Below are 27,195 nucleotides of genomic sequence, written 5' to 3' on the forward strand. Positions count from 1 at the left end.
TGAACCAGCGCTGGTGCGAAGTCCTGCTTACTGATCTCTGTATCGCTAGCAGCCTGCTCCTCAAATTCTAAATCCAATTCCTCCGCGGCCGCCATTTTGTTGCCTCGTGTCAGCGCTCGAGATCCTGCTCCCTTATCGCCACTCAGAGTTTCAGAGGTAAATTTGAATTTGGCCAATTTCTTCCTCGCAGCCATGGCCTCTATACGTAGTGGTTTTGGAGGTATTTCGCTACGTTTTAGCGGGATTAGCTTCTCTTTTCACTCCAGAGTTGACAGAGCTCTGCAGTTAAGCTGCCATCTCTTAGAGCTGACGTCACTTTCCCCTCCTGGTTTTCTTTTTATCTCTTCCATCGTACTTTTAGTGTATACTCTGGTGGATCCTCCTCCACTTCTATCCCACTATCAGTTGGTGTACCTAAGGGATCTGTCTTGGAACCTCTTCTTTTCTCCACCTATACTTCTTCCCTTGGTACTCTGATCTCATCCCATCATTTTCAGTATCACCTTTATGCTGATGACTCCCAGATCTACCTCTCCACACCAGAAATTTCAGCAGGAATCCAGGCCAAAGTATCAGCCTGCCTGTCTGACATTACTGCTTGGATGTCTCACCACCATTTGAAACTAAACATGACCAAGACTTAGCTTCTTATCTTTCCCCCTAAACCAACCTCTCCTCTCCCCCATTCTCTATCTCTGAGAATAACACTCTCATCCTCCCTGTCTCATCAGTTCATAGCCTTGGGGCTATCTTTGACTCTTCTCTCTCTCCTTCTCTGCACATATTCAACAGACTGCTAAAACCTGTTGTTTCTTTCTGTATAATATCACCAACATTTTACCTCTCCTTTCTGAGCACACTACCAGAACCCTTATCTGCACTCTTTATCACCTCTTGCTTAGACTATTGCAAATTGCTTCTAATAGGTCTCTCACTGTCTTCTGCTGCACAACGTGTATTCCACCAGTGTCACTATGCTGAAATTAGCCCTCTCCTCAAGTCACTTCATTGGCTCCCTATCCGTTTCAGCATTCAGTTCAAACTCCTCTTATTGAGTTACAAGTGCATTCTCTCTTCAGCTCCTCAGTACCTCTCCACTCTTATCTCTCCCTAAACTCCTGCCCAGGAACTCTGTTCACTGGGTAAATCTCTCTTATCTGCAACCTTCTCCTCCATTGCTAACTCCAGACTCCGTTTCTTTTATCTTGCTGCACCATATGTCTGGAATAAACTTCCTGAGCTGGTACGTCAAGCTCCATCTCTGGCCGTCTTCAAATCTAAGCTAAAAGCCCACCATTTTGATGCTACTTTTAACTCCAAACCCTTACTTACTTGTTCAGTACCCATGTTTTATCATTCCCACCTTAGTAATTCTCTTCTCCTTTATTTGTACCATTTGTCTGGCCTAATTAGATTGTCAAGCAGGGACTGTCTCTTCATGTCCAGTGTACAGTGCTGCATATGTTTAGTAGTGCTATAGAAATTATAAGTAGTAGTAGTATAGAGGAAATGTGGGGGTCAAAGGAAAGTTGAGAATCTAGAACCACACCTAGGTTCCTCTGAACTAGCTGAACCTGGTTTATTATAGAGAGAAGGAGTAAGAGGGGGGTGGATGAATGACCAGAGACACAGGTGGCGACAGACTTAGGTTGAGAATCAGGTGATTACCGGTCAGCCAGGCCATTATCTTGTCGAGCCAAGATTGAAGAGCAGAGAGGTGCAGACTTTGTGGGAAGAATAAAACCTGGAAGACATACAGCCTTATTTTCGAAAGAGAAAGACGCCCATATTTCAACCCAAATCGGGAGATGGGCGTCTTTCTCCCGTGGGCGCCCAAATCGGTATAATCGAAAGCCGATTTTGGGCATCTTCAACTGCAATCTGTTGCGGAAATGGGCAAAGTTGAGGGGGCGTGTCGGAGGCGTGGTGAAGGCGGGACTGGGGCGTGTTTATCTGCCGAGGAGAGATGGGCGCCCTCGGCTGATAATCGAAAAAAGAAAGGCGTTTTTAGCGTGAATTTGGGTCACTTTTTTGGACCCTTTTTTTTCACGAACAAGTCCCAAAAAAGTGCCCTAAATGACCAGATGACCACCGGAGGGAATCGGGGATGACCACCCCTGACTCCCCCAGTGGTCACTAACCCCCTCCCACCAAAAAAAAAAACAACTTGAACAACCTTTTTTTTCCAGCATGTATGCCAGCCTCAAATGCCATATCCAGCTCCATCACAGCAGTATACAGGCCCCTGGAGCAGTTGTTAGTGGGTGCAGTGGACGTCAGCCAGGTGGACCCAGGCCCATCCCCCCTACCTGTTACACTTGTGGTGGTAAATGGGAGCGCTCCAAACCGCCCCCAAAACCCACTGTACCCACATCTAGGTGCCCCCCTTCAGCCATAAGTGCTATGGTAATGGTGTAGAGTTGTGGGCAGTGGGTTTGGGGGGGATTTGGGGGGCTCAGCACCCAAGGGAAGGGAGCTATGGACTTGGGAGGTATTTTACTTTTTTTTTAATTGTTACAAATGCCCCCTAGAGTACCTGGTTGGTGTCCTGGCATGTGAGGGGGACCAGTGCACTACGAATCCTGGCCCCTCCCATGACCCAATGCCTTAGATTTGTTCTTTTTTGAGCTGGGCGCCTTCGGTTTCTATTATTGCTGAAAAACGAAACCGCCCAGCTCAAATCTGCACAAATCCAATGCATTTGCCCGGCACAGACCGTATTATCGAAAAAAAGATGGACGCCCATTTTTTTTCGAAAATACGGTCTGTCCCGCCCCTTCACGTACCCGTTCTCGGAGATAGACGCCCATGGAGATGGTCGTTCACGTTTGATTATGCCCCTCATACTGAACTAAATTGACAAATTAAACAGTAGTAAATCTGGATGGTATGACCCTAGGGTACTAAAAGTACTCAAACTTGAAATTGCTGATCTGCTGTTAGTGATCTTACCATGCCATTAAAATCATCTGTAGTACGTGAAGGTTGGAGGGTGGCTAACGTAATCCCGATTTTTAGAAAAGGTTCCAGGGCTGATCCGGGAAATTACAGATAGGTAAGCTTGACTTCAGTTCTAGGCAAAATAGTGGAAACTTTTAGAAAGAATAAAATTAGAGAACACAAAGACAAACATGGTTTAATGGGACAGAGTCAGCATGGATTCAATCAAGGAAAGTCTTGCCTCACCAATTTGCTTCATTTCTTTGAATGCGTGATTAAACATGTGGATAAAGGTGAGCTGGTTAATGTAGTGTATCTAGAGTTTCAGAAAGCTTTAAAGTTCCTCATGAGATACTCCCAAGAAAATTAAAAGTCATGTGATAAGAGGCAATTTCCTTCTGTGGATTAGTAATTGGACAGAAACAGAGGGTAGGGTTAAATGACCGTTTTTTTTCAACGGAGGAAGGTGAATAGTGGAGTGCTGCAGGGATCTGTACTAGGACTGGTGCTATTTATAAATGTTATGGAAAACAGAAAAAGTGATGTGATTAAATTTGCAAATGGCATAAAATTATTCAAAGTTGTTAAAACACGTGTGAACTGTGAAAAGTTGCAGGAAGACCTTAGGAAATTGGAAGATTGGGCATCCAAATGGCAGATGAAATTTAATGTGGACAAGTGCAAAGTGATGCATATTGGGAAGAATAATCCACCTCATAGTTACCTGATACTGGGGTCCAACTTAGGAGTCAGCATCCAAGAAAAAGATCTAGGTGTCATCGTAAACACTATACTGAAATCTTTTGCCCATTGTGCGGCAGTGGACAAAAAAGCAAATAGGATGCTAGGAATTATTAGGAAAGGGATGGAAAATAAGACCAAGAATATTATAATGCCTCTGTATCGCTTCATGGTGTGACTTGACCTTGAGTATTGCATTTAATTCTGGTCATCATATCTCAAAAAAGATATAGCTGAATTAGAAAAGATTCAAAGAAGAGCAACCAAAATGAGAAAGGTGATGGAACTCCTCAAATGAGGAAAGGTTAAAGAGGCTAGGGCTCTTCAGCTTGGAAAAGAGACGGCTGACGGGGGATATGATAGAGGTCTGCAAAATCCTGAGTAGTGTAGAACGAGTAGAAGTGAATCAATATTTCACTCGTTCCAAAAGTACAAAGACTAGGGAACACTCAAGAAAGTTGCATGGAAATACTTTTAAAACAAATAAGAGGACATGTTTTTTCACTTAATGAATAGTTAAACTCTGCAACTCTACTGGAGGATGTAGTAACAGCCGTTAGCCTAACTAGGTTTGTGGTATAACATTTTTATTGATGACAAAGTAATATACATACGACCAAAATCTGAATAAATATAGCTTCAATTGTCAGAGTATACATAAAAGTACAAAAGAATATAAGTTGTCATCAAACTTTTAACATTCCCCCCCCACCCATTAACTATATGTCTACACCTCATATTAAATTCAGGCAAATAAACATGGTATGTGAAAGTGTCCCAGTTCCGCTTACTAGACAATGATGTATCTACCTCCACTCTCACCTACCCTTACCTTATCATTACCATTTTCCATGTTTAAACAATTTTTATTGATATCTCAACAAAGTTTACATTATTCAGCAATAGAGTGAACAATGATATAAAAGTGTCATATACTCAAGAAGAGAACACTATATAGAGTATGTCTTCATCAAATTAGAGAAAAGAAAACTTCTGAGCTTCTTGATGAGAGTGTGAGCGTCACTGTTCTCGAAGCTTCGAGAACAGTGACACTCATACTCTCATCAAGAAACTCAGAAGTTTTCTTTCTCCATTTTCCTAAGGTGTTGTTAGAGAAATCCAGTGTTTGCACAAGACTCTCCTTATGAGAACTAATAGCACTTTGCCATACAGGGAATCCTGAGGCAGGCCTGAACGGTCGAAACACGACTCATGTCGAGTCCAGTTTTTTAAGAATAAACTCTTGCTGTGAACTTTTTTCTGAGCCTAGTAGAAGTTTGTTTGGCGTCATCCATCTTGTCACCTTCACTGTGTTCTTTTCTTGGTTCTTACATTGCGGAGGTCTGCTTTCTTCTGTGTTTGCCGTTCATCAAATTCGACCCTTTCTCCAACTCCCTTCAAACAATCAGGACCAACCAGGAGTGGTACTCTAAAACAGTATACCGTATCCCCTTCCCCATGTCTCCCACAACCTTTACCTACTTAAAAAAAACCCCAGGCAGTATCCAACCCCACCCCCTCCCCCCATTCCCTATGAGACACACCAATAATTCACCCCCCCCCCCAGGGCCCACACCCTTGTAGCCCCCAGTAGAGTAGAATGTCTGCAATAACAAGCTTCCCACCATCTCTCCCAGTCCCTAGGTAAATTATCCCATCAAATCTGGAGAATGAGCTATCATAATCGCAACAATCCCTAGTTTAATATCATGTCTGAACTGGAGAATGAAATATCACAGGCCACTTAGAACCAAACCTCTAGTCCTGGGGGGTCAATGAAGTCAAATATGGGTCCCAAAGTTTCAAAAATCTAGATTTACGCTTATGCGATCCCTTCGCATCCCTCGCTTCCCATGCTACCAAGGAATGGATCAGGCTGCGCCAGTGCCAAAATGTAGGTGGATCTGCAGAAGTCCAAGATTGTAAGGTACATTTCTTCGTCAAGAGAGATAATTTCCGAGGTAACAGAATACTAGGTGTAACAGAGCCCTTACTGCATCCCGGAAAGTCCAATAATAATCGAAGCAGCCCATCTCCAAGTTTACAATGTAGGATCGATTCCGAGTATCAAACCACTTTTATTCCAAAAATACCTCACCCTCGGGCAGTCTCAAAAGGCATGATAAAAGGTGTTATCGGCTATTTTACACTTTAAGCACCCAGGCAATGTCACTCCCCCAACTCGGAACAAACCGAGCTTGTGAACAATAAGCTCGTAGCAAAACTCGGAAAGCACATTCCCTGAGATTGGCATTACCGATCAAACGCAGTTTGCTCCGGATGGCAGATGCCATACTGGGTGACCAGTATTGCTTTCCCATTTCTGTCGAAGTGATTCCAAATCCTTAGGACCTTCAAGAGCGTATCTAGGTTTAAAAAAGGTTTGGACAAGTTCCTGGAGGAAAAGTCCATAGTTTGCTATTGAGATAGACATGTGAAGCTAATGCTTGCCCTGGGATTGGTAGCATGGAATGTTGCCATTATTTGGGTTTCTGCCAGGTACTTGTAATCTGGCTTGACCACTGGAAACAAGATACTGGGCTAGATGGATCTGTGGTCTGACGTAGTATGGCTATTCTTATGTTCTTATGAATTTCCCTTAAAATTAGCATGCAGGTCCACAGATATAAGGTGCCCATCATACTTTAGTCCCTAAAATGTTTAATTAATTAATTAAATAAATAAAATCCAAATCTTTGTGTTATTCGGTGCTACCTTTAATAAAATGTTATCTGGAGCTTAAGTTTCAGCTTTAGAATATTTTCTGCTAAACTCTAACAAAGGCTAAGAGAATAAATTACATCTGCAAAGAAAATTATTTTTTGCACTTCGGCTGTAGCACATATATTCAACATGCTTTAGTAATCAATAAGCTATGCTAGCACAGTTCATAAGGCTCCTCTCTGCAACAAAACACACTTTGTTTTCACAGTCTGTTTGCTTTGGAAGCCAGTTCATCAGGTTTTCTGAGAAACTGGGCTGCGATACTTTAATCATAATCGCTCTGTTTATATTAAAAAAAAGTTCATAATCTTATAAGCCAGTTTTTCAAAAGCCTTGAGTTGCCATTTTATATATATTTGCACTGGGTTTGTTAGCACATTGTATTGTCACAGAGGGGGGAGTAAACTGTAGAGCTGCGTACGCTTTGTAGCGCTATAAAAATGCTAAATAGTAGAGTCCTCCTTCCCTGGTTTCCTAATGTAGTGTTGATGCCAATTTTTATGGTTCCTGAACTGACATTTTCATCACTCAGTAAAGCACTTTTTGGCAGTAGTAGCTATGTTGAAAAGGACAACATATTAAAAAAAAAATTTTAAACCCTGTAATGATCTGTCCCATCGCCTGAAATTTTGGTATTAAACGCTTTTGAGAAGAATAAGTGCTCTTTCTTTAGAAATCATAGCAGCACTATAGCAGCAAGAAAAGACATTGTTTTCTGTATATATGTAATAATGCAAGATGAAGACTCATTATTTCAGTAACCAACCACAAAACCAAAAGAGGATTTTCTGTGTAGTTTTAGTACAATGTAACTACTATACGATTTAAGCCTCAAAAGGCCGCGGATTTCTGAGAAAAACGGGGGGTAACTGAGAACAGTCTGCCTTGAGGAAATTGCCTGTGGGAATCTGCAGCATTTTTAGTGATGTGCTCTGCTACTTGTTTTCTGCCCTGAATAATTTCCCCCTTGAATTGGAGGAATCTGAACTGGCTTTTATGTATTTTATTTTTTGTTACATTTGTACCCCGCGCTTTCCCACTCATGGCAGGCTCAATGCGGCTTACATGGGGCAATGGAGGGTTAAGTGACTTGCCCAGAGTCACAAGGAGCTGCCTGTGCCTGAAGTGTGAATCGAACTCAGTTCCTCAGTTCCCCAGGACCAAAGTCCACCACCCTAACTACTAGGCCACTCCTGTATTTCTATTTACTAAGGGGTCCTTTTACGAATGTGTGCTAATGAATTTAGCGCACACTATGATAAGACACCCATTATATTCCTATGGACACTTATCGTCCAGCACGTGCTAAATCTGTTAGTGCACCTTAGTAAAAGGACCCCTAAAATTTATAACTAGCTTCTCAGAGGATAAACAAGATGGCAGTCCTTTACACATGTGGTGACTTCATCTGTTAGAGCCCTGGTCAGAGTGATATAAACAAAACTTAATAGCTTTCGAGAATGCCATACTGACCATGTGTGGTAGTGTCATTGAATGGGGCCACATCATTTCTATTTTTTTCTGTGTAGCTCAGGGATCACATTTTCACTTTGTTCTCAGTCAAGTAAAATTTTAATGTATTTTTCCAGGTTTCCATTTCTTCCAACTCATTTTTCCACATTAGAAAACCCTAGTTACGTTTTTTTCATCAAGTTCCTCAGTTTTCTTGAAATTTTTAGTTTGGCTCTACCCCTCCTTCAACATATCTGCTCTAAAGTCATTTAGAAGTGTGGGCCTAATTGTAGCTTCTGTACTTTTAAGCATGAGGTAATTTTAGAAAAGTGTTTTACATGTGTGACAGCTTTCAGTACATGAAAATGGTTTAGAAAATTACCTTCAATATGCCTAAGTATTACAGTTGCCAGCAAATAACAGCTAGAGGTCTTGAAGGCTGTCAAGAGCATATTGAGAAGCTCTTTGACTCCTCTTTGCTCAACCCAGGTCCACGTTGATGGCATTAACCTGCCAGGGTCCCCAGACTGCACTTGACACTGGCAATGCATTGACCTTGAGGAATTATCACTCTGCCTTGACAATGAGCACCAATAGAGAGCATCCAACAAGAAATCATCTGTTTTGCATGATACATGCAAAGGATTCTACTCCACTGACACAGGACTCTGGTGCATATCATTGGATAAAGGTGAAATGACAGCCATCGGTCCTTTTTGGTACACAATGCTGCAACTGTTTATAGCAACCATACTATCTTCAAACGTACCATAAAACATGGCATAAAACAGTTGTCAGCCCAAGTCACAGTAATGACTCAGGAGGATGTCGGGAGCTCCCCATGCTCCTTCAAAACTGGCAGTATTTAACAAAGACTTGGACAGCAAGATCCAAGGAATGTTCAGCTGCAAATTAGCAAGCATACCTGCACCAGCTGCACTGATACTTGTGCAGATGGCGATCCAATTGATTTTGGAAACTTGGTGATGTCATGAGGCATTATATTGATACCAAAACCTCAAAAGACATTCGCATCAGTGCCAATATTTATTTTGCCCCCTTCATTCAACTGAAACAGCGTTTGCTAAAGTCTCCAATGATCTGTTCCTGGCCAGATCCAAAGGTCTCTATTCTATCCTCATCCTTCTCGATCTATCTGCTGCTTTTGACACTGTTGATCACAGCCTACTACTTGATACGCTGTCCTCACTTGGATTTCAGGGCTCTGTTCTTTCCTGGTTTTCTTCTTATCTCTCCCAGCGTACCTATAGTGTATACTGTAGTGGATCCTTCTCTACTTCTATCCCACTGTCAGTTGATGTACCTCAGGGATCCGTCCTGGGACCTCTTCTTTTCTCCATCTATACTTCTTTCCCTTGGTACTCTGATCTCATCCCATGGTTTTCAGTATCATCTTTACGCTGATGACTCCCAGATCTACCTCTCCACACCAGAAATCTCAGCCGAAATCCAGGCCAAAGTATCTGCCTGTCTGACATTGCTGCCTGGATGTCTCAGCACCAATCTGAAACTAAACATGACCAAGACTGAGCTTCTCATCTTTCCCCCTAACCAACCTCTCTTCCTCCCCCATTCTCTATTTCTGTGGTTAACTACTCTCATCCTTCCTGTCTCATCAGCTCGTAAACTTGGGGTCATTTTCGACTCCTCCCTCTCCTTCTCTGCACATATTCAGCAGACTGCTAAAACTTGTCGTTTCTCTTTCTCTATAACATCACTAAAATTTGTCCCTTCCTTTCTGAGCACACTACCAAAACCCTTATCTACACTCCTATCACCCTCTCGCTTACACTTCTGCAACTTCCTTCTTACAGATCTCCCACTAAGCCTTCTCTCTCCTCTTCAGTCTGTTCAAAACTTTGCTGCATGACTTATATTATATTGCGTTCAAAATCTGCACCTTGGTTCATAAAATCAGCTACGGTGAAGCCCCAGGATACATGACAGACCTCATAGACCTACCAACCAGAAACACATCAAGATCAACACGAACATACCTAATCTCCACTACCCAAGCTGCAAAGGCCTCAAATATAAATCAACCTATGCATCCAGCTTCTCCGATATAAGCACACAACTATGGAAATGCATTACCAAGCGACGTGAAATCAACATATGACCACCTAAACTTCCGGAAATTACTGAATACTAACCTGTTAAAAAAGGCATACCCTAACGATTCAAACTTAATGCCTTAACCCAGCAACACAACAAAACCAAAGCTCGTACTGGACATAACTTAACTCTTCCTCCTTGCGATTCCCAAGTGTGTCTGTCAAACATGAACTTTAATCTACCAAAACATTACTCTACTAGTAAAAAAAAGCCCCGTTTCTGATGCAAATGAAACGGGGGCTAGCAAGGTTTTCTTCAGAGTGTGCATGTGGGAGTGTGTGTGTCCCTGCCCCCTCCCTCTCCGAGTCCAGTCCTTCAGTGTTAAGTTTCCTGCTGTTCTGTGTTTGTGTTACAGAGAGAGTGAGGGCATCTCTCTCCACCCCTTCCCCCTCTGAGTCCTTCACTGTTACAAAGAGAGGGATTTCGTGCTGTGCTGTTTTCCTTCACTCATGGGGAAACCGGATATCTCTGGCGCTTCACACTTCCGGCTGGAGGCTTCAGTGGTGCCTTTTATATATATAGATATTTGTTCATACCAGTATTGGCAATTGCCTTTACGGTACTATGGAAGCCACATTGAGCCTGTAAATAGGTGGGAAAATGTGGGATACAAATGTAACAAATAAATAAATAAAAATATTCCACCAGTGTTGCTGTGCTCATATTAGCCCTCTCCTCAAGTCACTTCATTGGCTCCCTATCCATTTCCACATAAATTTCAAACTCCTCTTATTGACTTACAAGTGCAAACTCTGCAGCTCCTCAGTACCCTCCACCACTTTGTAAAAGGGTCCCTATCCTGCTTATAATCGAACGAGAAAAACGCCCAAGTTCCGACCTAAATCGGGAGATGGACGTTTATCTCACAAAAACGATTAACACAGTATAATCGAAAGCCGAACTTGGACGTTTTCAACTGCACTTCATCGCGGAAGCGTACAAAGTTGATGGGGGCATGTCGGAGGCGTGGTGAAGGCGGGACTGGGGCATGGTTATCACCCGAACAGAGATGGCGCCTTTCGCCGATAATGGAAAAAAAGTATGCGTTTGTAGCTAGAATTTGGGGCACTTTTCCTGGACCCTGTTTTTTCTCGAATAAGGCCCCAAAAAGTGCCCTAAATGACCAGATTACCACCAGAGGGAATCGGGGATGACCACCCCTGACTCCCCCAGTGGTCACTAACCCCCTCCCACCACAAAAAATTATGTTTCACAACTTTTTATTTTCACCCTCAAATGTCATACCCACCTCCCTGGCAGCAGTATGCAGGTCCCTGGAGCAGTTGTTAGGGGGTGCAGTGGACTTCAGGCAGGTGGACCCAGGCCCACCCCCCCCTACCTGTTACAATTGTGCTGCTTAATGCTTAGTCGTCCAACCCCCCCCCCCCAAACCCACTGTACCCACATGTAGGTGCCCCCCTTCACCCCTTAGGGCTATAGTAATAGTGTAGGCTTGTGGGCAGTGGGTTTTGAGGGGGATTTGTTCAAGGGTGTGTTGTGGGTGGATTACAAGCAGAGCCTTGAAGTATGTGTGTAATTTTGTCACACATTTCTACCTGCCCCGAAAAGTTTACAGTTGCATTTTAGCCTTGATTGTGCACAGGGGTGTAGCTATGGGTGGGCCCAAGCCCACCCAGTTTTGGTTTAGGCCCAACCAGAAGTGCTACCCCCCAGCTAATGAAAACTCAACATCCCCTCTCTTCCTTCCCTCCAACCTCCCGCATGTGCAGCTCCTCTTCTGTTCCCTCCACCCTCGCATGTCCAGTGCCTCTCACCCCTCCTGCAGTTCTGGCCCTTCCACGTCTTTCTTACCCTTCCCTACTACGGCAGCACTTGCACTTTAATGCTATCACGCCGCCAGGCAGGAGCTCCACACCCTCTACCGCGTCTCACCCACTGATGCAATTTCACTCTTTCCTGCCCACTGCCACTAACCTACTTGCTGCTGGCGCCACTTGAAGTCTTGGCAGCCATTTTGAAGCAGCGGCAGCGTGCAGCTCAGCAGAAATGGCCATGAAAGATTGGAGTTTTTTCCTGCTCCATAGAGGCCACCACTAGACCACCAGGGTGCAAGGTACGTTCAGGGAGGGCACCTTGAGGTCCGCCTACCCGCCCAGAAACCCGTACAAATGGGCAGGCCCATTCCCCCGACAGTCCCCTGAAAAGGAGGGCATGTCCGGGAAAATCCAGATGTTTGGTAACCCTACAAAAAAGCCTTAGCCGCCTTTTGGAGCAGACTAAGCTCTCCGAAGGTAACCCGGTAACACTTACATTGTGGGTGATTGGAGTGAGCTCACCTAGCAGCCATCCACTAGTGATCTTGCCGTTCTCAAAGCAGTCATGGATGCTAGATTGTGACAGAATATAGGCATTGTGACATAAGCCTGGGTAGTTGGCACACACATCAGTTATTATGTTGGGAAGCATTACAGACCACCTGCATATTAAAGGAATAGAAGAACTTGCAGTTCCTGTAAATGGCCTCCTTGTCAGCAGGTGGTCTACCAATGTGTGTGCAGTGTATGGTTCCTAGCATAATGGAAAGATTAAGGCATTGCTGGTAGTGCAGAACACTGCCGCTAGGGTGATGGCGGGTGTGCCAAAATGGGAACACATTACACTTGTATTGAGACAGTTACAATGGTTGCCAGTAAGATTTCAAATTCAGTTTAAAGTTTTGTCTCTAATTTACCAGTTGGTATATGGGAGGGTAACATGGTATTTTTATTGTGTTGTAAAGTTGTTGTCATCTACAACGGGTTTGAGATCCGATTCTACAAAACAATTGGCTTAAGATTTGTTTTTGACCACGCACTATGCTTTAACAAGGGCTGCATCCTATTATGTGGAATGCCCTGCCTGGTATGTTGTGTATCTGCTCTAGTGTGGCACAGGTTAAGAAATTATTAAAGACTCAGTTCTTTGTTCAGGCTTTTTTTAATGGCTGCGTATGGTATTTGGGTATCAACAGTTGAGAGTTCAGCAGTATTTTCTGTTTGTGTATAAGCAGTAGCATATTGTTTATGTGCACAAATATGTTGTAATTTTTATGTATGTTTTTATGGTAGCCACTTAGGTTTAAGCGGATTACAAGTTTTTAAAATAAATAAATAAATATTAAGCTATGCCGATTGAGATGGCTGATTGGCTGATGCCTGCTGTTGCTCTGAGAGGTGTCTGGAAGTTTCCAGTGACCAGGAAAGCTAAAGTTTTGGTGGTGTTAAGGTATCTGTACTCCTCTAGCTCGTGGTCAAAACATTTTGGGCGCATCAGTTTTATGTGATTTGTGGATGTACTTGCTATGGAATTCTACCTGCATATTCTGTTGCTAGTCCCATCCAGCACCCACCCGCTCCACCCCAGATATGCCCCCCATTGAAAGAGGGCACTTGTGATGCCGATATAGAATGCCATTTACTTCCGGATTCTATATAGTGTGCCTAGAGATCCACGCCGAAATCCAGGCATAGTTTGTAACAATGTGTGTGACTTAATTGGCTTAACAAGCTAAACAGTGTTGATTTCAGCACTTAACAAGCAATATTGAGCACTAATTGGCAATAATTCAAATTTACACGCACAACTCGCTAAGCGTATTCTACAATGAACTGCGCCTAAATTCTAATGAGCACAGTTCAAAAGGGGCATGGCTATGTGCAGGGAAATGGACGTTTCTTGGGCATGCACATAGTTATAGAATATGGTTCAGTGTTCATAAATCTATGCACAGGGATTTACACCATATTTTTGTTGGTGAAAATGGAGGCGTGTAGTTTTAGGATATCAACTAAGCATGTTTGTTTATTTATTTATTTATTGGTGATCCTTTATGAAGTGTTTCACCCAATCTATATACCGTGCCTAAATCTAGTTGCCACTTATAAAATAAGCTTAGGTGGAAATGTTTTTAGGCGCCTTATATAGAATCTGGCCCTTAATGCTTACTTTGCTTTTAGGTGCCATGGTGTTGAAGTTGTGCCCCATTGTGGCACATAACTTTTATAGAATTGTCGCCTAAGTAATGTTTTAGCATGCAGGTTGAAGTATTCAATCAAATGCAAGCAAAAATATTGCATGATTTTTAGAGGGTCATTTTATAACAGGGAGCCCAGTTTAGGGGGGCAAGTTGGTGCTTTCTTAGGTATCTTGAGTAGGTGTAAATATCTGTGCCTAGATTGTTCAAATATGCATGTAAATTTTGAAGTATTACATATCACAATATTCAGGTAGTTTTATAAAGTATTTTCCATGCAGACCAATGCAGTTGAATTCATTCCACCAGGGGAAAAAGCGCAGAGATTCTATTCCAGGTATTTCCTGATGACAATAAAAGATGAGAGGATTCCACCCCATCTTAGACTTAAGGGCCTTTTCTCCTTGCTGCCTTACGCTAGTATTCTGTAATGTCATCTTGACCCACAGTTATTGTAATAGAATTGGTTCCAGCATGTGGCATCAGCATGCTGAATTGGAGGCACCTAGTTATAGAATTGCCTCCCACTGAGTTTAAAATTGGGCCAGTTTGGTCCGTGGATTCCAGAGAAATAGTTCACCCCCCCCCCCCCCCAAAAAAAAAAAGGCTCACTGCATTTCTATGGTGAAGCAGAGAGTTTACACTAGTGCCATAAACCTGTCCCAGATGGGCTGCCTCTTAGTGATTCAGATACATATTTCATTATCTTTATTGCTAATTTTTTTTTTGTTACATTTGTACCCTGTGCTTTCCCACTCATGGCAGGCTCAATGTGGCTTACATATTGTATACAGGTACTTATTTGTACCTGGGGCAATGGAGGGTTAAGTGACTTGCCCAGAGTCACAAGGAGCTGCCTGTGCCTGAAGTGGGAATTGAACTCAGTTCCTCAGTGTCTAAACCTTATTAGTTGCTGTGTGTACTGTTAATTAATACCTGTCACAAAATCCATCCTTTGAAATCTGGCACTGACATCTAATGGTTTGATATATTATCAAACTTGATTTCATTTTATTATTCTTCCCACAATAGAATGTTTGAGTACTGCTTCATTTAAATTGCACCTCCCCACCCCCTCCAAGTTAGACACACAGAGACAGATTCACTCATGCATGCACAGGGTATGAAAGAATTCCATGAGCCATGATCTACAAGGCTTCCCTACTTATTACCCTTATCCAGCCTGTGAATGCTTGCCCACCTTTGCTGTTACAAAATTTAGCTGGCATGTACGGGTGTGAAAGGTATGTGCTCAGGAACATACCATCTACTCTTACACAATATGGTGAGAGGGAAGGAGGGAGTAATTTTTAAAAAGCTTTTTCTGTTATAAACAAAAAGTCTGATGACAGTCTATCAGGTTGTATTTAATTTGTTCATTTTGATATTTGAATTGCTGTTTTCTATATTGTTGGAAATATTAATGTGTTGTCATCAATAAAACTTTTGAAACATAAAAGCTTTTTCTGTGTGTAAAGCCAAATCACAGGAGGAAAGGTAAAATTACACAACCAGAAATTTGCATAAAAAGTACACATACGCTAAATATGCACCTACTTTTGCATGATAAGTGCATAAACATTGCCAGTGTGGAGTGAAGGTGAGGTTGTCATGTGTGCATATATTTTATAAACTATATATTTACTAGTAAAAAAGGCCCGTTTCTGACACAAATGAAACGGGTGCTAGCAAGGTTTTCTTCGGCTCCCCTGCAGCCACCCATGTCCAGCGACCCCTCCTCCCCCTGCAGCCACCCATGTCCAGCGACCCTCCTCTCCCCCTGTGCCCACTGCAGCCACCCATTTCCAGCGAACCTCCTCTCTCCCCTGCCCCCCTTCTCTCTCCCCTGTCCCCCCTCCAGCCAGCCATGTCCAGCGACCCCCTGCCCCCCCCTGCAGCCACCCATGTCTAGCGACCCTCCTCTGGACATGGATCAGCTGTGAGGCATGTTTCTTTTTTCCCGGGTTCTGAAGTTGACATCATAATGGCTACGGTGATGTCAGCTTGATCTACAGAGCCTAGCAGACCAACTCGGAAGGAGCCACGGTCCCAGGCAGCAAGACAGAACGTTGGAGGTGAGAATAATTATATAGGATATGCATAGAGTATGTGCCTACATTTATACCTTCAGACCAGATGTAAATTTGTGCACTATTAAGACTAGATCCGGTAGATGTTTTTAGAAATGCACATAGACGGTTGTGTATTCCTCCATGTGTGTATGTATGAACTATTGTCAATAAAGGATCTGTTTGAACAGTAGTTCCCAAACCTGGTCCTAGAAGCATCCCAGCCAGTCAGATTTTCAGGATATCCACAATGAATATTCATGAGAGGGATTTGCATGCAAAGTCTCCATTGCATGCAAATCCCTCTCATGAATATTCATTGTGGGTATCCTGACAATTTGACAGGCTGGGGTGCCTATAGGACCAGGTTTGGGAACCACTGTTTGAAGATTCACTTGGCCACACACTGGTTCTTTGGTCATCTCCACAGTTTTGCTGTTGCTGACATAGACATCTATGCCTATTTTATAAAGGCCATATAAAATAGGCACCTTTTTGGATTTCTCCTATAGGCATTCTGTTATAAAGTCAAACCCTATATGCACAGACATTCCCAGGGGCATAGTACTCCTATGAGTACATAAATTGAACCTGAGTTTGCTTGGGATAATGTCAAATTTAAAAAAAAATGTGTATATATACGGGAGAATACACCAGATGTAGAGTAAAGAATTTGCTTCCATATCATCAAGCTGATCAATCCATAGACTGGTGGGTTGTGTCCATCTACCAGCAGGTGGAGATAGAGAGCAATCCTTTTGCCTCCCTATATGTGGTCATGTGCTGCCGGAAACTCCTCAGTATGTTCTCTATCTCAGCAGGTGGTGGTCACACACAGCAGCAGCTCTGGCTAGGCCTCCAAGCCTAATTTTTAGGTTTTGTTGAGTGCCTGGGGTTGAGGGCTCTTCTTAAGCAAGTGCAAACCTGGTGGCGCCAGGTCCCTCCTTTTCTCCCCCCTCCCGCTGGCTCCGTTAAAAAAAAAAAAAAAATTTTGGACGTCCTTAAGGGCGTTTATTTCGACGTTTATTTAAACGTTTATTGCAGCTACTCACTGGGACACCAGGTCGTTACAGCTCGGAGCGAGAAGCAGGTAATTTTTGCCTTTTTATAGCGGGCAGGGGGTTCCCCGATTGATCTCTGCGTGGCCTATGGTGTTGGAGGGCGAGGGCGCGAAGAATCGCTCCCCGGACCGCGTGTGCGCTTCTAGCGGGGATGCGGGGGTTTTAAAGTCTGATTCGCCCTTGTTGGGTGTCAGTTTGGAGGCCGGTCAGTGTCCCGGGTCTTCCTCCGGCGCGGAGGTTTTTCCTGCCATAAACGCCCATCCCCTGCTGCTCGCCTCCGCCATCTTGGCCGGCCACTCTGCTCGGACGGCTTCTTCTTGGGCCGCCCTTGAGCTGGGAGACGTTCATGCCATGGCCGCCCTTGATTTGGGCGATGGCAAAAAAGCGGCTAAAATTAAGCGCCGTTCTTCCCGCGCGGCTCCTTCGCGGAGTGTCGCGCCGGACGCCATCTTGGATGCGCAGCATGTTGCTCCCCCGCTCTTGCGAGCGCCGGTTGAGGGTGCGTCTAGGGCTGTGGCCCAGGCTGCTGAAATACACAGTCTGGGGGGTTTCTCCCCCGAGTTTATTTTGCTGCTGCATCAGGCCTTCCTTATGCAAAACGCTGCCCCTTCTCCCTTGTCCGATAACGGGGTGGAGGCCCCCGGAAGTAAACGCCCTCGGGTGGATTCCCAGGCCTTAGAGGACGCTGTTTCCTCTGATGTAGATGAGGGCAGCGTATCTGAGTTCTCCCAACGGTCCTTTGGGGTTTCCTTGGAGGAGACGGATTCCCGCTCGGATGGAGCGGATGACCCCTCTGCAGCGCGGATCTTTCGCTCAGAGGATTTGCCCAACCTGTTACTGCAGGCCATGAGCATTTTGAAGATTTCCTCTCCGGAGGACGTCTCTCCCTCAGCCCCTGTTGGCTCCGCCATTATGCTGGGGACGAAGCGCCCGCCTAGAACCTTCCAGGTGCATGATGCCATGCACACCTTAATTTCGGCTCAATGGGATGTCCCGGAAGCGAGCCTCAAAGTGGCTAGGGCTATGTCCCGCCTCTATCCTTTGCCTGAAAGTGAACGTGAGGCCTTTATTTGGCCTACCGTGGATTCTTTAATCACTGCGGTGACTAAGAAAACGGCGTTGCCGGTGGAAGGTGGCACGGCACTAAAGGACGCCCAAGACAGAAGATTGGAAGCGGCTTTAAGGTCGTCCTTCGAGGCGGCTGCCTTAAGTTTGCAGGCCTCAGTTTGCGGCTCCTATGTGGCCAGGGCGTGCCTGACGATGGTGCAGCGGGCTTCCCCCCTCGGATCCTTCCTTGAGGGCTGACTGGCTGGCCCTGGAATCGGGCTTGGCTTATTTGGCAGACTTACTGTATGATGTCTTGAGAGCCTCGGCTAAAGGCATGGCTCAGACAGTCTCTGCGCGGCGCTGGCTTTGGCTGAAACATTGGTCTGCGGACCACGCCTCTAAGTCCCGCCTGGCTAAGTTGCCTTTTAAAGGCAAGCTGCTCTTTGGGGTCGAGCTGGACAAAATTGTGACCGATCTCGGCACGTCTAAGGGCAAGAGGTTATCAGAGGTCAGGGCTCGGGCCAATGCTCGCCCCGGTATCTCCAGAGGACAGTTTCAGGAAGCCCGTCGGTACCGCCCAGGCAAGTCGGGCTCCTCTGCCCCCTCTTCCTTCAAAAGGAACTTCTCCCCCAAGCAGCATTCCTTTCGCAGAGACCGCTGTCCCGGAGGTACGCCCTCCGGTCCTCCCCCAGGGTCTCGTACCCAATGACAGGGTCCTGGTCCATGGCCCAGTGCAGATTGGAGGACGCCTGTCCTCGTTTCTGGGCGAGTGGACCAGAGTAACTTCAGACGCTTGGGTGCTGGAAGTCATCAGAGACGGCTACAAGTTAGAGTTCTGCCGACCCTTAAGAGACGGGTTTGTACTCTCTCCCTGCAAGTCTCCGGTCAAAGCTGTGGCAGTGCAGCAGACCTTGGACAACCTGATACGCCTGGGTGCGGTTGTTCCGGTGCCAGAAAATCAGATTGGCAAGGGATGTTACTCCATTTACTTTGTGGTACCAAAGAAAGGAGGTTCTGTCCGGCCTATCCTCGACCTCAAAGGGGTCAATCGGGCCTTGAAAGTTTGGCACTTTCGCATGGAGACTCTCCGCTCTGTTATAGCGGCAGTGAAAGCAGGAGAGTTCTTGGCTTCCTTGGATATCAAGGAAGCGTACCTGCATATTCCCATCTGGCCTCCTCATCAACGCTTTCTGCGTTTTGCAGTCCTGGGTCGACACTTCCAATTCAGAGCCCTCCCTTTCGGGTTGGCTACTGCTCCGCGGACCTTCTCCAAAGTAATGGTGGTCATCGCGGCCTTCCTGCGAAAGGAAGGAGTACAAGTCCATCCTTATCTGGACGACTGGTTGATCCGAGCCCCCTCTTATGCAGAGTGCGGCAAAGCTGTGGACCAGGTGGTTGCTCTTTGAGCTCCCTGGGTGGATCATCAACTGGGAGAAGAGCCAGCTGCGCCCGACTCAGTCCCTGGAGTATCTGGGAGTTCGATTCGACACCCAAGTGGGCAGAGTGTTCCTGCCAGACAATCGGATTGTCAAGCTTCAGGCTCAGGTGGACCAGTTCCTAGTAGCCTCTCCTCTTCGGGCTTGGGACTATGTGCAGCTGTTGGGCTCTATGACGGCCACGATGGAAGTAGTGCCCTGGGCCAGGGCTCATATGAGACCACTACAACACTCTCTGCTGCAGCGCTGGACTCCGATGTCGGAGGATTATGCTGTGCGCCTTCCCTTGGACCCAGCAGTGCGCAAGGCGCTGAGCTGGTGGATGCAGACAGACAAGTTGTCTGCAGGAATGCCTCTGGTGACCCCGGAGTGGATTGTCATCACGACGGACGCCTCTTTGTCGGGCTGGGGAGCCCACTGCTTGGGAAGGACAGCGCAGGGGCTCTGGTCTCCTGCAGAGGCAAAGTGGTCTATCAACCTCCTGGAACTCAAAGCCATTCGGTTGGCGCTTTTGGAGTTCATCCCGGTACTGGCGTTGAAGCCAGTACGGGTCCTGTCGGACAATGCAACGGCTGTGGCCTATGTCAACCGCCAGGGAGGTACCAAGAGCGCCCCTCTAGCCAAGGAGGCCATGAATCTATGCCAGTGGGCGGAAGCGAACCTGGAACAGCTGTCAGCGGCCCACATTGCTGGAGTCATGTCCCTCCCCCGCTCCGCGGGGATGAGCTGGACGGATTCCCCTCCCCCACTTGTGTGGGGATGAGCTGGGTTAATTCCCCTCCCCCGTTTCGGCGGTGGTGAGCTGGGCAGAGTGTCCCTTTGTGGGTGTAATTCTCTAAGTGCTGAGTCCTGCGGATGGAGCTTGGATATCGACATACTGAGGAGTTTCCGGCAGCACATGACCACATATAGGGAGGCAAAAGGATTGCTCTCTATCTCCACCTGCTGGTAGATGGACACAACCCACCAGTCTATGGATTGATCAGCTATGATTAATGGAAAGAAAATTATCAGGTATGATACATAATTTTACCTTGCTGGTCAGTGCAGTAGATGTGAAGACTTTTTCTGTTTAATTCAAATGTTCATTTTCTGTTTTTCAGGATATGGTGGTAGAATTGTGCTCTGGTGCTTGTGTGGCGTTGGAGATTCAGAAAGGCAATTCCTCAAAAGGTTTCAGGGAGTTTTGTGGACCAACTGATCCTGTAAGTCTGTACATGAACTTAAGTCATTTTGAAAAAAGAGACTTGCTAACTTCTAATGGTGTCAACATTAAGGGGTGGGATAATTATTAGGGTGCAGTAAAAGTTGTGCTTTTACCACACCTTAGTTTCCCACGATGGTGACTAAACTGCATTAACTCATGTTAGTCACTCCCACAGTACAAGAATTAATGCTGCTTGCGATCAACCTCACAAGTAGCGTTATTTTTCTGTCCCAGGAGCATCTGGCCATAAAGCCACAGCCTAATGGTCCTGGGCTGCTCCTTCAAGGATACTGCTTAAATGCTGAAGTATTTTCTCCTCCCCCTCCCCCCCGCCTATTGAAAGCACCATTTTTGCTATCACTGTTTTCCTTCAGCTCCCCTCATGGATTTTCCAGCACTGTTCACAGTTTGACAATTGACTCAGTAAGATCAGTAATGATGCCAATGAAATGAATTCATGGTCACAGTAAAGCTCCTTGTGATCTTTGTGCACCAGAAACCCATGGCTGTAATTGAGCAGATTTCCAGCCTTCCACGTCAGCACCATTTTATTATAGACATCATATATTGGGTCCAGCCTTCATTAAAGATCCTACAACTCACAGTGGTGATACTGTAACTTAACCATATATATAATCCTTCAAATAGGTATTGATAATTTTGTATGTTAGAATGTAAATAATTTGGGAGTAATGCACAAACTCTTTATTGTGTGGACTAAGACATTATGCTGGCACAGGAGTCCAAGGGCACCAAGTGCTTTCACATTTGAAACCATTTGTAGACAACAAGATGTCTGATAATCTAACAAAACCTCATTGGCACAAGCTTCAGCATAGAGTTTTGTGTAGTAAGTACAGGAACCCCTTTATATGCGTGTGGATTTTACGTACACATTTGCAGTCACAAGTAATTTTATTAAAACTGTTAAAGGTTGTGTAAAATACTGTCCAATTGTAAATGGTACAATACATTTAAAAAATGTATTGATTTTTGATACACTGCAATACGCACAAGAACTTGGGCATCACTGTGGTTTACAAAAGAAAATCAACTACGTAGAAAAGTCTTTTGCACATCATATATCATAAACTTCCTGGATCAAACAGCCATTATTAATTTATGGGTCATTTAGCTGATGTTCTAGTAATATATTTATAAATGATTTAGAGATGGGAGTAACTAGCAAGGTAATTAAATTTGCTGATGACACAAAGTTATTCGAAGTCGTTAACTTGCAACAGGATTGTGAAAAATTACAGAAGGACCTTACGAGACTGGGAGACTGGGCGGCTAAATGGCAGATGACGTTTAATGTGAGCAAGTGCAAGGTGATGCATGTGGGAAAAAAGAACCCGAATTATAGCTACGTTATGCAAGGTTCCACGTTAGGAGTTACGGACCAAGAAAGGGATTTGGGTGTCGTCGTCGCTAATACACTGAAACCTTCTGCTCAGGTTGCTGCTGCGGCTAGGAAAGCGAATAGAATGTTGGGTATTATTAGGAAAGATATGGAAAACAGGTGTGAGGATGTTATAATGCCGTTGTATCGCTCCATGGTGTGACCGTACCTTGAGTATTGTGTTCAGTTCTGGTCACTGCATCTCAAGAAAGATATAGTAGAATTGGAAAAGGTGCAGCGAAGGGCGACTAAAATGATAGCGGGGATGGGACGACTTCCCTATGAAGAAAGACTAAGGAGGCTAGGGCTTTTCAGCTTGGAGAAGAGACGGCTGAGGGGAGACATGATAGAGGTATATAAAATAATGAGTGGAGTGGAACAGGTGGATGTGAAGTGTCTGTTCACGCTTTCCAAAAATACTAGGACTAGGGGGCATGTGATGAAACTACAGTGTAGTAAATTTAAAACAAATCAGAGAAAATCTTTCTTCACCCAACGCGTAATTAAACTGTGGAATTCGTTGCCGGAGAACGTGGTGAAGGCGGTTAGCTTAGCAGAGTTTAAAAAGGGGTTAGACGGTTTCCTAAAGAACAAGTCCATAAACCACTACTAAATGGACTTGGGAAAAATCCACAATTTCGGGAATAACATGTATAGAATGTTTGTACGTTTGGGAAGCTCGCCAGGTGCCCTTGGCCTGAATTGGCCGCTGTCGTGGACAGGATGCTGAGCTTGATGGACCCTTGGTCTTTTCCCAGTGTGGCATTACTTATATACTTATGCACTTATGTAAGAAAGAACCAATTTAACTGACTGCCCCTTACACTTACTGGTCAAGAGAATATAATAGAAATTTCTATTATCATAAAGAAAAGAAAAAACCCTACCTTAGAAATTTAGAGAAATGTTCACAGGGAGATACAGAGGTCTGTTGCTGATTCCTGTCTGTTATATAAATGCCAGATTGATCTATAACAGGAGTTCTCAATCCAGTCCTTGGGACACTCCTAGCCAGTCAGGTTTTCAGGGTACCCAAAATGAATATACATGAGATCGATTTGCATGCTGTACCTCAGTTGAATGCAAATTTATCTCGTGCATATTCATCGTGTATATCCTGAAAACCTGACTGGCTAGGTGTGTCCCAAGGACTGGGTTGAGAACTCTTAGTCTATAATAAAAGAAACTTAATTAGAGACCTGGTGGGAGATAAGCAGTATGGACTGACCTTTATAACAGAGACATGCTTAGGTAAAATTGATGGCCCTATACTGTAAATGATCTGTCCTACTGGTTATGCTGCACACCCAGTGACTAGGTTAGAAGGGAGGTGGGATTGTTGTACTTTATAATAAAACATTAAAGGTTGAAAAGGTTGCCTCACTGATGGTAAATGGTTTGGGTAATTCGTATACTGATGACATCTTGCAAATTTTTCCACTGGATATAAGAAATTTGACTGGATGGGTAAAGTTTTTGATGCGGTTAGAAATTGATGCAAAATAATGGTTTGAAGATAAATTTCCCCCCCCCCCCCCCCCCAAAAAAAAAAAAAAAAACATCTTGTGGGTAGAGGGTTGGATTGAGAAGATGCCCCAATTTATTTATTTATTTTATGTGTGCTTGATATACTGCACATTGCACAAATTGTTTTGCCTCTCTGTTTACAATAACATCAGAGCAGTGAAAAATAGGAGAGTGGAAGGGGGCAGCGGGAATGAGGCCTTAAATAAGATGTAGCAGCTTACAGAAACCACAGGAAGGGAAGGAGGGCAAGTAAAGGGGAACTGGAGCAGAGGAACTATGGAGGATGCTGCATAGGGAGTGAGTGTGGAATCTAAATACTTATCTAAACACCTGTTGAAAGTGCCATCGTTTCACTGATTTCAGGAACGGGTAGTTTCAGAATCAATATATAGAGGGACTGCATTCCAGGCGATATCAAGGCATAGATGCAAGCCTGGCCTGGGAGGAACTGAAGAGGACAGGGGTTTGTATTTGGAATGAGCAAGTCAGCTATATAGTTGATGCCTGGTATATATATCTCAAAAAAGATATAGTGGAAATAGAAAAGGTGCAGAGAAGGGCGACGAAAATGATAAAGGGGATGGGATGACTTCCCTATGAGGAAAGGCTAAAGTAGCTAGGGCTCTTCAGCTTGGAGAAAAGGTGGCTGAGGGGAGATATGATAGAGGTCTATAAAATAATGAGTGGAGTTGAACGGGTAGATGTGAAGCGTCTGTTCACACTTTCCGAAAGTACTAGGACTAGGGGGCATGCGATGAAGCTACAATGTAGTAAATTTAAAACGAATTGGAGAAAAGTTTTCTTCACTTAATGTGTAATTAAACTCTAGAATTCGTTGCCAGAGAATGTGGTAAAGGCGGTTAGCTTAGCGGAGTTTTAAAAAGGTTTGGACGGCTTCCTAAAGGAAAAGTCCATAGACCATTATTAAATGGACTTGGGGAAAATCCACTATTTCTGGGATAAGCAGTATAAAATGTTTTGTACTTTTTGGGATCTTGCCAGGTATTTGTGATCTGGATTGGCCACTGTTGGAAACAGGATGCTGGGCTTGATGGACCTTTGGTCTTTCCCAGTATGGCCATACTTACAGTGGGGGAAATAAGTATTTGATCCCTTGCTGATTTTGTAAGTTTGCCCACTGACAAAGACATGAGCAGCCCATAATTGAAGGGTAGGTTATTGGTAACAGTGAGAGATAGCACATCACAAATTAAATCCGGAAAATCACATTGTGGAAAGTATATGAATTTATTTGCATTCTGCAGAGGGAAATAAGTATTTGATCCCCCACCAACCAGTAAGAGATCTGGCCCCTACAGACCAGGTAGATGCTCCAAATCAACTCGTTACCTGCATGACAGACAGCTGTCGGCAATGGTCACCTGTATGAAAGACACCTGTCCACAGACTCAGTGAATCAGTCAGACTCTAACCTCTACAAAATGGCCAAGAGCAAGGAGCTGTCTAAGGATGTCAGGGACAAGATCATACACCTGCACAAGGCTGGAATGGGCTACAAAACCATCAGTAAGACGCTGGGCGAGAAGGAGACAACTGTTGGTGCCATAGTAAGAAAATGGAAGAAGTACAAAATGACTGTCAATCGACAAAGATCTGGGGCTCCACGCAAAATCTCACCTCGTGGGGTATCCTTGATCATGAGGAAGGTTAGAAATCAGCCTACAACTACAAGGGGGGAACTTGTCAATGATCTCAAGGCAGCTGGGACCACTGTCACCACGAAAACCATTGGTAACACATTACGACATAACGGATTGCAATCCTGCAGTGCCCGCAAGGTCCCCCTGCTCCGGAAGGCACATGTGACGGCCCGTCTGAAGTTTGCCAGTGAACACCTGGATGATGCCGAGAGTGATTGGGAGAAGGTGCTGTGGTCAGATGAGACAAAAATTGAGCTCTTTGGCATGAACTCAACTCGCCGTGTTTGGAGGAAGAGAAATGCTGCCTATGACCCAAAGAACACCGTCCCCACTGTCAAGCATGGAGGTGGAAATGTTATGTTTTGGGGGTGTTTCTCTGCTAAGGGCACAGGACTACTTCACCGCATCAATGGGAGAATGGATGGGGCCATGTACCGTACAATTCTGAGTGACAACCTCCTTCCCTCCGCCAGGGCCTTAAAAATGGGTCGTGGCTGGGTCTTCCAGCACGACAATGACCCAAAACATACAGCCAAGGCAACAAAGGAGTGGCTCAGGAAGAAGCACATTAGGGTCATGGAGTGGCCTAGCCAGTCACCAGACCTTAATCCCATTGAAAACTTATGGAGGGAGCTGAAGCTGCGAGTTGCCAAGCGACAGCCCAGAACTCTTAATGATTTAGAGATGATCTGCAAAGAGGAGTGGACCAAAATTCCTCCTGACATGTGTGCAAACCTCATCATCAACTACAGAAGACGTCTGACCGCTGTGCTTGCCAACAAGGGTTTTGCCACCAAGTATTAGGTCTTGTTTGCCAGAGGGATTAAATACTTATTTCCCTCTGCAGAATGCAAATAAATTCATATACTTTCCACAATGTGATTTTCCGGATTTAATTTGTGATGTGCTATCTCTCACTGTTACCAATAACCTACCCTTCAATTATGGGCTGCTCATGTCTTTGTCAGTGGGCAAACTTACAAAATCAGCAAGGGATCAAATACTTATTTCCCCCACTGTATGTACGGAGAATTAGAATAGTCTAATTGTGAAATCACTAAAACCAGAAGAAGTATCCTTAGATGTTGAGGTGAATGAATGAACTTAGCTGAGCAAATATGGTATAGAGCAAAGAATGTGGACCAGACTACTGAATTCATTTGAGCCTTGAAGAAGAGTTTGAAGTCAAAGATGACCCTCAAAATCCAGACTGTTTTGCTGTAGGGTAAAGAGATCTTGTATGACAAGCAGTGAATGCAGGCAGTGTGAGGATTGGGGAAGAGGATGGAGTCACATTTAGTTCAAGAACAAACAATTGACCTTAAGCCAGTTGGAAACAGCTTGCAGACATGAGTTGAGGGTTGATGGAGGGACTGTGAATAGAATTTGTATGTCATCTGCTTAGCAATATGGGCTATAGCTCAGTGACTGGATTAGGAAGGGTAGTGGGGAAAGGAAGATGTTGACTAAAATTAGAGAAAGGATAGAGTTCTGTGGAATACCACAAGTGGAAATGTAGGAGTTAGAAAACACATTTCCACCTTTGACTTGAAAAGATCTACTTGTGAGGTATGACTTGAACCAGGAGTGAGCATTGCCTGAAATTCCTAAGGTGTTTAAATGATGGCGAAGAGAATGGTCCACTAAGTCAAAGGCAGAGGAAGGGTCTAAAGATACAAGGATAATTGAATTGAATTGATCAAGAGAAGTCCTGATGTCATTACTCAAAACAGATGGGAGAGTTTCTGTGCTGTAAAAAGAGTAGAAACCTGCCTGACGAGGTGAAGGTTTTATCAAGAGAGTATAAGAGTTGTTCTTG

At 44.6% G+C, this 27,195-nt stretch overlaps 1 protein-coding gene across 2 annotated transcripts in view; it reads left to right on the forward strand.

Annotated features, from left to right (window-relative positions):
* NME7 (NME/NM23 family member 7) overlaps window positions 1–27,195 on the forward strand; it is a 525,560-nt gene that overhangs the window by 357,789 nt on the left and 140,576 nt on the right. For both annotated transcript variants that reach the window (XM_030203850.1, XM_030203849.1), the window contains exon 10: window positions 20,683–20,784. In XM_030203850.1, coding sequence (XP_030059710.1) covers window positions 20,683–20,784 — 102 coding nt within the window. The remainder of the gene's footprint in view (window positions 1–20,682; window positions 20,785–27,195) is intronic.

Source organism: Microcaecilia unicolor, chromosome 5 (genome assembly GCF_901765095.1).
Source record: "Microcaecilia unicolor chromosome 5, aMicUni1.1, whole genome shotgun sequence".
Taxonomy (NCBI): Eukaryota; Metazoa; Chordata; class Amphibia; order Gymnophiona; family Siphonopidae; genus Microcaecilia; species Microcaecilia unicolor.